We start from the raw sequence: 12,176 nt of genomic DNA, 5'->3' as shown, positions 1-12,176 counted from the left end.
TACAACCGATGCAAGTCTATAGGGGTGGGGAACCCACAAGGATTCCACACTGGTTTAGGGATCAATGGAATTCAGTAGAGGGTTTTTCTTCAAACCACAGCAAACTCCTTGCTGTATGGAGAGCAGTGAAATCAATGGAAACAACTTTAAGGTACAGACACGTTGTTGTTCAGTCAGACAACAGGACCACCATTGCTTATCTGAACAAGCAGGGGGTACTCATAGTCCTCCACTGATCTCACTCCCGCATCAGATATTCGTCTGGGCAGAGGTGAATTTTCTCCCTCTGAAAGCAGTTCATTTGAGTGGCAAAGAGAACAGTCACAGATTTTCTCAGCAGACAAACTCTTCTGTTAGGAGAATGTCTAAACAAGAGTGTTCAGCCTAATCTGTCAGTTGTGGGGGTCTACCAACGGTGGATCTGTTTGCCACACTCAAGAACACGCTTCTACCTCGATTCTTCTCCCTGGATCAAACATGTTATCCAGAGGCAATGGATGCCTTCACACAGGACTGGAGTCTGGAGAGGGGTTACGCATTCCCTCCCTTAAAGAGACTCTGAAGCAAGTCTAAATTCACTCTTAAAGGGAAGGTTCAGGGAGGGTGGGTAAAAAATTAAAAATCAATTTCCACTTACCTGGGGCTTCCTCCAGCCCGTGGCAGGCAGGTGCCCTCGCCGCCGCTCCGCAGGCTCCCGGTGGCCGACCCGACCTGGCCAGGCCGGCTGCCAGGTCGGGCTCTTCTGCGCTCCAAGGCCCGGAACTTCTGCGTCCCACGCCGGCGCGCTGACGTCATCGGACGTCCTCCAGGCTGTACTGCGCAGGCGCAGTAGTTCTGCGCAGCACAGCCCGGCGGACGTCCGCTGATGTCAGCGCGCCGGCGTGGGACGCAGAAGTTCCGGGCCTTGGAGCGCAGAAGAGCCCGACCTGGCAGCCGGCCTGGCCAGGTCGGGTCGGCCACCGGAGACCACCGGGAGCCTGCGGAGCGGCGGCGAGGGCACCTCCTGCCTGCCACGGGCTGGAGGAAGCCCCAGGTAAGTGGAAATTTTTTATTTTTTACCCACCCTCCCTGAACCTTCCCTTTAACTCGTAGCCATGTTAAGAACTATAAGCCCTGCTAAACTGCCACTATCCAGTGGAAAAACGAGGGGTTTATACCCCACAAATCACCCCCCCCCCCCGCAAAATCCATGACTTTCTTGGTCTTGGATTTTGCTGCCCCGGGAGGCAGAGCTTTCAGCTGTAGCTCTGCCTCCATGCTTGTCAATCGCTGCGTGAATCTCCGCCTCTCCCCGCCCCTCTCTGAAGGAAGATTGAGAGGGGCGGGGAGAGGCGGCGATTGACTCGCTAAGATTCAGAGCTACAGCCATAAGCTCTGCCTCATCAGGAATCGCTTCCCAGAGTTAGGAGAGGGGATTTGGGGGTTATAAACCCCTCGTTTTGCCGCAGGATAGTGGCGGTTTAGCAGGGTCTATAGTTCTTAACATGGCTACAAGTTAAAGTGAATTTAGACTCTCTTCAGAGTCTCTTTAAATGTAATGCCTCAGGTCCTTCAGAAGGTGGTTCAAGATCAGGCAAATTAAATCCTAATTGCTCCAGATTGGCAAAACGAGCCTGGTATGCTCTTCTATTAAAGCTAGCAATAGACCAACCCTGGCCTCTTACTCTTTTGGAGGACCATCTTTTTCAAGGCCCAGTTTTTCATCTAGTTCCTGCCAGGGCTGTGGAGTCGGTCCAAAAATCCACCGACTCCGACTCCTCAGTTTAGGATTCCTCCGACTCCACGACTCCGACTCCTCTAATTTGCATATTACAATTTTGTTGATTAAAAGTATGTAACATGAAATTCGTCTCTTAACTGCCAACGCTTAGGAATTTTACAAGACAACTGAAGTGAGAAGGATATGTAGACTACTATATTTATTCCCTTTAGACTAAAACTAGTCCTTGGTAAGAGTACTTGTAAAAGGTACAAACCGGAACAAAGAACATCTATCAGGCCCTAGGCAATGTAAGTGTGGGTACATGTAAGAATGATGTGCAGGTACTCTGCAGGGGAATGAGGAGATTGTAAACAGACAACACCTCTGTGTTCAATGTGGACAGCATTCTCAGTGGATTCCTGCAGCTCTGTGGGGAGTGCATATGTAGAGTATAGTACTACTGTGTAACAAAGTAAACCTGAGACAAATGAAATTAAAGTTTTATACATACCTGGGGCTTCCTCCAGCCGCCTTCAGGATAATCGGTCCCTGTATGTCCTCCTCCACCACCTGGATCTTCTGCTATGAGTCCAGGTACTTGAGCCAGTCAGGCGTAGTGCGCATGCACACACTCCGCCGCCAGGAGCATACTACACCTGTGCAGCACTATTGCGCAGGTGCAGAATGTTCCTGGCTGTGGGAGCGGCATGCGGCCGGACAGCGCTGACTGGCTGAATTACCAGGACTCATAGCAGAAGATCTGGGTGGTGGAGGACAGCGAGGGACTGATTAGCCTGAAGGGGGCTGGAGGAAGCCCCAGGTATGTATAAAACTTTACTTTTCATCCGTTTCAGTTACCCTTTAATTTGTAGTCACCAAACCAAATGTTAATAACATATCACATTATTTGATTTCATCAGCAAAGGGAGTGCATACATTTGCATAAATCAGCATCAATGCAGAATTATTTCCATCTCGTTGACCATCTCTATTAGTGACACAGCTACACATCAGGCTTTATTCTTACAGCATAGATGTTATTTAGTATATATGAGATTCCTGTGTACACATCATATATACAGTCACAATCAGATATGTATATCTGACCTTAAAAATACGGGGACTGCTTTATTGAAGCAGCACAAGTAACTAATTTTGACTGGTTTATTTCATTTTTGTGGACTAAGCACAGCTATTACTGTATATATACATTATTTTTAATGACTATCTGAGAAATAGAATATTTTATCATATTTTCTATTTTAATTACAGTTACAAATTCATTAGGAGTCGGAGTCGGTGCATTTTTTCCCGACTCCGACTCCAGGCACCCAAAATTGCCCGACTCCACGACTCCGACTCCACAGCCCTGGTTCCTGCCCAGCTCAAACTGAAAGCTTGGAATTTGAGAGGAAAATGCTTTTGAACCAGGGTCTTTCAGACAGTTATTGGTACGCAGCGCTGCTTACTTCTCAAAAACCAGTCACTTCAGACATTTACCACAGTGTGGAAGTTTTTTGTGTAGATTCAATCAAAAATCAGTTTACTGCTAATTTTTCTATTCCAAACTTTTTTTTTCAAAATTTTTGCAGGCCGGACTGGAAAAAGATCTCAAACTTAGTATGCTAAAAGTTCAACTAGTTGCACTGGGAGCATACTTTAATTTCTCTGGTTTCTGGCCCTCTAATTAAAAGGTTCTTAAAGGCTGTCAAAAAGACCGTTTTGTCAAGACCAAAATTCACTTCCTGGGATTTCAATACTGTTCTGAAGGCCCTGACGGCATTCCCGTTTGAGCCCTTGCCTGACTGTTCAATGAAAGATTTAACTCTTAAGACTTTATTTTTAGTTGCCATTACTACTGCTCGTAGAATTGGAGAAATGCAAGCGATCAGTTAGATTGCCCTTCATGACGATAATGGAGGATAGGGTATTGTTTAAATTACCTCCTTTTTGTTCCTGTGATGATTTGCTCAGCTGCCTGTGCAGGCAGGCAGCCTTTTGACCATTGTGTAGGTTTGCATGCTGCAGGACTCTGGAAAGAAGAGCTTCTGTCAGTTTTGCAGCTTGTGCTTGCAGAGGAATTTGCATACGTTGTCATGCAGATTGCCTGGCCACATTCATTGGAGGCGTGTACTATAAGTACTATGTCTTTCCCACAATGCTTCGCTGGTCATAAGGATTTCGTCCTATGTAACACTCCTGGTGGGGTGTCAGCCTTACTCTCTGTTTTAAGATCAGCTTAGAGTAATTCCTCCTGGAAACTGTGCTGGGCAGATTTCCCTAGTGCAGTTAGGATTGTTTATCTGTTTTGTTTGTTGCGATTGTCCTGTCCCAGCGGTGGTCGATAGGAAGTCGTTCTGATCTCTGTTCTTGGAGCGTAGCTGGTGCAGCGGTTGCTACCAGCTATCTTCTGTTCTGCCTCTCTGGATCGCGCTAGCCACTTTTCGCTAGTGCTGTTGATCCTTCTGTTCTGCTACTCTGTACCTGGATCGCGCTAGCCACTTTTCGCTAGCGCTGTGGATCCTTCTGTTCTGTCTCCTGGGATCGCGCTAGCCACTTTTCGCTAGTGCTGTGGATCCTTCTGTTCTGCTACTCTGTACCTGGATCGCGCTAGCCACTTTTCGCTAGTGCTGTGGATCCTATCTCTCGCTTGTCCCTGTTTTCGTGTCTGTCTTGTCTGCTACGACCGCTTGCTGGAGGCTCGGTGAGGTAACCGTTAAGCACGCGTTCGCGTCCTCTGTTTCATGTTTGTCTGTCGATGGTTAGTTAGGCGTGCTTGTCTCTATTGTGCTTATCACGTGGAGACCGCGCATAACCGCGTGCACTGTTGCGAATGAGTGCGGTGTTCACGGTTAGCTAGCGTTTGTTATTTTCTGCATCTTCTCATTGTATTATTTGCTGTGCCTTTGCTACCCTCGTATTCTATTCTGATCTGCCTTGTGTCACGTCTGGCGATCGCACCTCTCGCGATCGCGTTCCTATTTCATATCTGCTGTTGTGTGTGCGCGGTCGCGGGGTGGCGACTGGATTGGCGCACACACATACAACCTGTCCCTTTGCTCGTTCTCATTCGCAATCGCCTCTCTTGCGATTGCGTTCTGCGCTTCGTACAATTCCTGTCTGGCATTTGTGGAGGTACAGAGGATTGGTTCCTCTGCACTCCCCAGCGCCATCTGCCGACAGGAATTTCCCTCTACAGGTGCGTAGCACCTTTTGCTGGGTGCCTGCAATTACACGCTTGTGGAGGATTTCCGCCGTGTCAGCGCACGCGTTGTGCGCTGATCACTGAGAAAGTTCCACAATCGTTACAGTTCCAAAAGTAGTATCTACATTTCACAAGGATCAGGAGGACCCTTTGCCCTCCCTTTTTGTTCTAATCCTTCAAATGCAAAAGAGAAAGTTTCAGTCTCTAGATGTTAGAAACATGGTATTGCTTTATTTAGAAAAGACAAATGATTGGAGACTGGAAGACAATCTTTTCATCTAATTTCAGGGGGCTAGGAAAGGATACAAAGCCTCCAAGAGTACTCTTAGCAATTGGTTAACGTTATGCATCACTAAAGCATATGAATTATCAAATATGCCTACGCTATCAGGAATCAAAGCGCATTCCTTTAGGGCAGTCTCCTCCTCTTGGGCTGAGAGGGCTTCTGTGTCCGTTACTAAAATATGTAATGCGGCCACTTGGTCTAACTATAACCTGTTTATTAAACAAACATTCCTGGTGAGATCATAATGTAAAAGATTTTGCTTTCGAAAGGCAAAGTGCTCTCAGCAGTTGTCCTGCCCTGAGAGGCGAGTTGGAAATCTTATGGTCTCTGTCGTGGAGGATGAGTGGAAATATAAGCTTACTCTTAACAGTAAGATGAGTTCCATGAAATTCTCCACAACAGGCCTTAAACCCGCCATGGTATGGTAAGTACACTTCTATACTCCAAGTAATATGTAAGGAGTATGGGTGGTAGTGGGAGTATCATTTTTAAATTGTTTGTGCTTCCTGTCCCTTGAATATGAGTGGCAGTTTCTCATGGTCTCTGTTGTGGATGATTTTGTGGAACTCCTCTTACCAGTAAGAGTAAACTTATATTTTTTTACATCCTCTGCAAAGTGAAGCTAATTTAAAACTTTTTTTTTTTTTTTTTTCCCCCCATGAATTGTGATTTTGTTTTTTTCCATAAAGTTTATCATGCTGTAGCTACCTTTTATAAATTTGCCTAATACGCGAGTCAATCACTTTTTCCTGGTTTCTGCGGGAAAAGTGTATTCGGTAATCTTTTAGAACAAAACAATTTCTGAGTTTTATTTCCACTTTAGCTATGGGAGAAACAAAAGGAACTATGTTCCAGCAGGTGGTAACTCGCTGCTCGAAAGTAAACTAGGCCCAGTTTACATTGTACCGGATGAAAAACTGATCTGTTTTCTGTTTAAACGGAGTTTCTTATTGTGCATCAGTTTTTCATCTGGTTTTCTGATCCGTTCCGTTTCATACCCGTCAGTCGCTTTTACTGCCATTACTGCTTTCCAGTTGTGTTCTCTGTGGCAGAGAGTCCTTAAGTGGAGGTGCTTGAATTTTAAAAGGGCCTCGCAACACCCCCCCTTCCCCGCACACCCCCTTCCTCGTTTCTGGGTAGGGGGTATTAGTTGTCATGTGGGTGATGAATGCAGATGCTGGGTGCCATGTGGGTTTTGGCTATGGGTCGGTATCGAGTGTCATGCGGGTTTTGATTGCAAGTACTTGGTGCCATGTGATATCTGGGCGCCAGTACTGGATGTCATATGGGTGCAGGTACTAGGTGTGACATGGGTGCGCATACTTGGCACCATGCCTGTGCTGGCTATGGTTGGGCTTTGGGTGTCACATAGGTTTTGAATGCAGATACTGTGGGTGCGGGTACTGGTTAAGTGGGTACTTTGTGCAGATAGTGGGGGTCATGTGGAGGCTGTGTGCAGGTGTGAGTACTGGGTGCAATGTAAGGCCTGGGTGCAGGTACCTGAGGTCATGTGAGCACTGGGTGCCAGCTATGGAGGAAGGGGTGGATGTTGGAAGTAGAGGTCCGTATGGGTGCTGCAGGAAGGAGAAGTCATTGGGGGTGCTGGAGGAGGGCACTATGGATGCTGCTGGGGACAGTAAGGGTGCTGCTGGGGGAGGGAAAAGTCAATGTAGGTGCTGAGGGAGGGGTCAGTGTGGGTGCTGGGGAGCCAGGATCATTGCAGTGCTAATACTGGGGAGGGAGAGGTCAGTATGGGTCCTAGGTGGGAGAGGTCCCTGTGGCTACTGGGGGAGGGAGAGATCACTGCTGTCAGAGACCCTATCTTACCTTCTCCCCCACAGCTGTGGGGATGGTTACACTAGGGCTCCTGTATGACACCGCTTTACTCCAAAGTGTTCTAGATGGGGAGGAGCTTCCTGCAGGTGTGGGCAGGGCTTTCCATGGGAAAGGGGTGGTGCTTATCACATATGGAGGCGGAGCTTAATTTTTACAGTCAAGGGGGCATTTTTTATGGGAATTTAAAGAGGGTGATGCTTGAGCACCCAGAGCCCCCCCCCCCCCCCCCCCCGATGAAAAACTGATACACAATAAGAAACGTATTAGTTTATTTGGCAACAGAGCTGCTGCTATTGCTGGATATTGATGCAGATCTGTTTTTGATATGCTATATCTGCTCCATTAACATATGCACGGTATATAATTTGGCAACAGTTGCTGCTATTGCTAGACATTGATGCAGGTCAGTTTTTTTGATACAACGCTACATCTGCCCCATTAACTCTGCAGTTCAAACTATAGCATGCTATACTGGACACAACAGACTCAACGGTCATTGAGACCGTGTGTGATCTTGCTAGCTAGCATTTTGTGTGTATGGATGTTGGAGGCTACATGCATAGAGGGTTTATATAACTGACTCCCTTATTGTCCTTGATATCCTCTGCCAATTGTTGACACTGCTGTGGTTCATTCTAAAGGGGGAGTAAGGGGCTTTTACGTATGTTTCATCAATAAATTTTTTTTTTTCCCCTAAGACACCTGTGATAGTGGTTTGTGTTCATAGATATGTTCAATTGAGTATATCAAAGTGCTTCCATTCGATTTACGGCAGATTCGATCACTCTGATCAAATTGGATGGAAATGGATTTCTTTAAAAGTTCAGAACAGAAAATCTGTCATGGTCACACCCACTTTGAGCTGCATGCCAGGGGCTCACAGGTTTTTTTTTTCTACAGGGCCCACTGCTGGCTGTGTCTGGCACTGCATAGGTCTGAGTAGATTCAAGGTTTCGGTCTTAAGCCCATGCTTTTGAGATACTCCCTTGTGGGCCCAGAGTAGCGTGTAGCTAGCAGGCTACAAGTGGCTTCCAGCTCGACCATGGCTTATGGGTCTCTGACTGATGTATGACACAGTCGCCCGCCTACTTTCCATTTTTAGCGGGAAATATAATACAGTAGGGGCCAAAAGACAGGTTTATCATAACAGTTCTACTATATCCAGATTTACTATGCCAGGCATTACACCCGTATACTTATGGCGCTTGGCTGGGACCTGGGCTTTTAGTTTACTATACCTGAAGTCATACTACATTAGAGTTTACGATAATGAGATTATACGGTAGTAGAGGTATTACCACTCAGAGTTGTAACAACCTATGTTTTTTTTTTTCTGTTCTGTTTTTTTCTTTTGACAGCTTGTTAGTGAAAAAGTTGGCGGAGCAGAAGGGACAAAGCTAGATGATGATTTTAAGGATATGGAAAAAGTAAGTATAGAAACAAGCTTATGTATTTAGGTCTGTCTACTGTATTTATATTAAGCTATTTTAACTTAGGTCAAAGTTAACAATATACTGTAAGTGTGAATTTGCTGGTGTTATAAATGTTCCTTTTACTGGACCATTTTATCTCTTCCCCTCTTTTTGTGTGCAAACCTTCCCTTTATTTTTTTTTTTGTATAAAATAGTAACTCAGCTGCATCTTTATTTGTTGTCACGCACCACCTCATTGAGCCTTACGCAGTCTTACTCTTTTAGAATTTAAAAATGCTGGCCACGCCCTTTCTTTTATACATATATTTTTTGTTTTTCATTTCCAGTTTCATAAAAGTTTCCTTTCCTTCGCCACATCTTAGGGCCTGTACCCACTACGCAATTTTCCTGTTGATTTTTGCGACGAGGGTTTCTGTGGTCTTAAATTTCCCTCTGCACAAAGTACTGCGATCGCTTGCCTTTCCGTTCACGCCCTTTGTGTAATGTCGCATGACTGTGCTTACCCGCTGGCCAGAATATGGATCGTGGACCACTCATCAGGGGGACGTCGATGGATCCATCTTCCTCTGTCAGATGGTGAGTACTTCGCTTTACTGCAGTTTCCTCCCTGCATTTTGGTTGTCCACAACCCCACTGGTGGTACACACCATGAGTTTTTTTTTGTGAGGTTTTATTGATCGGGATTAAAATCTATCTTTCTCGATCATAATTTTATCTATCCCAACCCATTTTTTGCAACAGGTTGTTCCTATGTGGATTTAAAATTCACCACAGCTAAATCGCCACAGGCACTGGTTCAAATCATTCCAGAAACGTGTGAGGCTATTGTGTCTGAATTCATGGGGGAGTACATCAAGGTATGTATTTACTGAATTTGAAGTACAGGTGGTCCCCGGTTAACAAATAAGATAGGGACTGTAGGTTCGTCCTTAACCTGAATCCGTTCTTAAGTCAGAATGCTGTACCATCTCTTTCCCCTTTGCCTCCAGTGTCCACCTTAGTGCCTCTGTCAACCTCTGTGCTGGTTTGTCCGCTTTACGGTCTTTGTTGTCCCCCCACACATTAGCCCCCCCTCCATGCTCGTTTGCCCCCTTTTTATATCTTTGGCCCCCTTTGTGCCTCTGCCCCCCCTCCCCCCCCCCCCAAACCAGCCTGCCTCACTTTCACACTAGTCTGCTGTACCAATTTGTTACGGATAGAAGCTGGACCAGTTTGTGTTCCCCATGCCTATGTTGTTAAGGTTCAGCAATACAGTACCTAAAACATTGTGCCATATCTATCATCAAGGCAACAACATGAAAACAATCCAACCAAGTCTTATTTATTTGCCACAAGAGAACTGGTTAAAGTACTACAGGGCCTACTTGGGTGTGCAGATGTCACCTGCGTTGTTCAACATGAACAGGGAAAATGGCGCAAACAGGGCACACGCCCTGTGTTGTATAAATCATTCCAAGGGCAGAAAGCATTTTAAAATGGAATGCGGGCCTGTAAACCCCAAACCTATATTCGACACAAATGGCTGTCAGCCTCTCAGGTTTCAGAGTGACCTGAAGATTCGTTAAGCCCCTTTTAGGCGGCTTGGTCCTTCCTCCATCTCCTCGGGTGTGTCTCCTGTCACCCGCAGTATGGGCTGGTAGCCTGACCGAGGCGCACTTTGTAGGTTCCGACGGCGCAGCGGGCACGCCCATGCGCAGCAAAGCGCAACACAGCCCGCCTTTTGGTCCATACTGCAGGGGACATGAGGCAGTCTAGGGAGACACCGAGGGACCGAGATGCATCAATGAGGTTTTAGGAAAGTATGATACTTGAGATGTTTGTTCTGATGTTAACTTTCAGCGGTCCAGTTATAGAGCATAATAAAAATATATAAAATGGCAAAAATAAACACAAAGGCTTGCGCCATTTGACATGGCTGTGCTCAGCAGACAAGGTCACCCCTGTAGTTCAACAGAGCAGGGAAAATGGCCCAAACAGGGCACATGCCTTGTGTTGTACAAACCATTCCAAGGGCAGAAAGAATTTAAACTGGAATGTGGGCCTGTAAACACCAAACCTTTATGGCATGGACTTGTCGACATCCTGAGGACACTGAGCCATCAGAGAACAGTGTTGAAATATCAAAGGGGAGGGGAAAAAGGGGCACGTGCCTTAAACAAAACAAGAAAATGCACGCAGGTGCAAAACATTTGCAGTGTGCAATCAAACAAGTGACCTAAAGGAAATGTCTAATACTAAAGCATGTGTTGCATGTGTGCTTATCTGCCAAGTCATTTGCGTTATTAAACACCACTTTGATGCGGTCGGTTTACAACTTCTCTATATGTTGCAGCAGTTATGCTGTGGGTCCTCATCCTTGGGCAACCTTTCTGTAGATTAGGACAACAAAATTATTACAATAAACAAATGTTAAGTACACTTGGCAAAAACATAAAAAAAAACTCAGATTAAACTAAGGATGAGGCTGACTTTAATAAAAAAAAAAAATAATAAAAAAAAAAATGCTATGAACTGAATGGACGAGTCAGCCTCGGGTAACAATTCTCTGCACTGGAAACTGGCCTGGAGAGAGTTATAATGGTGTATGTGCACCACTTACTGGCAGTTGCACATATTTCAGCATGAAGAAAATTCAAACTTCTGTTAGATTCAATATAAACACATTGAATCTAATACCACACTGTATATTGTACAGAGAATGACCCTCCTTTCCATACTGTTCTGAACTTGGCTGTGAGGGACTACGACTACTGCCATAGCTGAGAATTTGGCAGCAGACCAGAGTGTGTAAAGTGGCCCAACGATGATCGCTAAGATCTAGCATGTTGCACCTATGGTAATGCCTGAGAAAAACCCAACGGCATTGTTCTTGGCACCACCCCACCTGCTGGAAGCCGCTCCGTCTGACACGCTTGTCTTTCCCCCTCCCCCTTCCCCTGCAACAGATGCGTTGTCGGCCAAAGACTACAGTCCACTAAACTCGCTGTGTCATCAGCCATGCAGGAGGGAGTGGAAAAATTATGAGCATGTGTAACTGAGTAGCTTCTGGTGGGGGGGCAGTGAGAACAATGCCATTATGCTGTGCTCTGGCATCGCTAAAAATCAAACCTCCCCGATCTCCGTGCAGTCGTTGTGCGGCCGATGTACACGTGCTGGTTTTACCATAATGACCCCCTCCATAGCAGTCGTTATGGTCCGCTACTCTGAGTTCAGACTAGCGTGTGGATGGACCTTTAGGGCTGATTCAGATAGAAGTCTGAACCACCTGCCCAGTGTTTCATACAAATGATTTTCTGCAAGCGTGCAGAAAAGCATTTGTTGACTCAGCAGCGATTCCCAGCGATCATAATGTTTCACCCCGCAGGGGGACACAGGAGTGCAGTGCTAATCGTCCCCGGAATGACTAGACCCTGCTGCATCCAGACAGTCGAAAAAAATAGTGATCAAAATGCTGTTTGCATAAACGGGGGTAAATAACGTTCAAGTGTGCGTGTGAACTGGTCCTCAGTAGTTTTACCACACAAGGTATATGTTTTAGGTAAACACCTGGAAGTTATTTATTTCTGCATCTGTAGATTTATTTCTTCATGCATATTTGAGGAAAATTGTTCTATTAAGTTTATTTTAGAAATTTAAATTTCACATTTTTACATGATTTTGTATTTGAAAAATGGATACTAGACTCTTGCTTGATGGATTTTAGTAAGTTGCAGG

At 45.7% G+C, this 12,176-nt stretch overlaps 1 protein-coding gene across 4 annotated transcripts in view; it reads left to right on the top strand.

Annotated features, from left to right (window-relative positions):
• SH3GL1 (SH3 domain containing GRB2 like 1, endophilin A2) overlaps window positions 1-12,176 on the top strand; it is a 594,767-nt gene that overhangs the window by 53,082 nt on the left and 529,509 nt on the right. For all 4 annotated transcript variants that reach the window (XM_068233807.1, XM_068233809.1, XM_068233806.1 and 1 more), the window contains exon 3: window positions 8,388-8,456. In XM_068233807.1, coding sequence (XP_068089908.1) covers window positions 8,388-8,456 — 69 coding nt within the window. The remainder of the gene's footprint in view (window positions 1-8,387; window positions 8,457-12,176) is intronic.

The sequence above is a fragment of the Hyperolius riggenbachi genome, chromosome 1 (assembly GCF_040937935.1).
Source record: "Hyperolius riggenbachi isolate aHypRig1 chromosome 1, aHypRig1.pri, whole genome shotgun sequence".
Lineage (NCBI taxonomy): Eukaryota > Metazoa > Chordata > Amphibia > Anura > Hyperoliidae > Hyperolius > Hyperolius riggenbachi.
The sequence above is the reverse complement of the archived record's forward strand: the minus strand, read 5'-3'. Positions and strand labels throughout refer to the sequence as shown.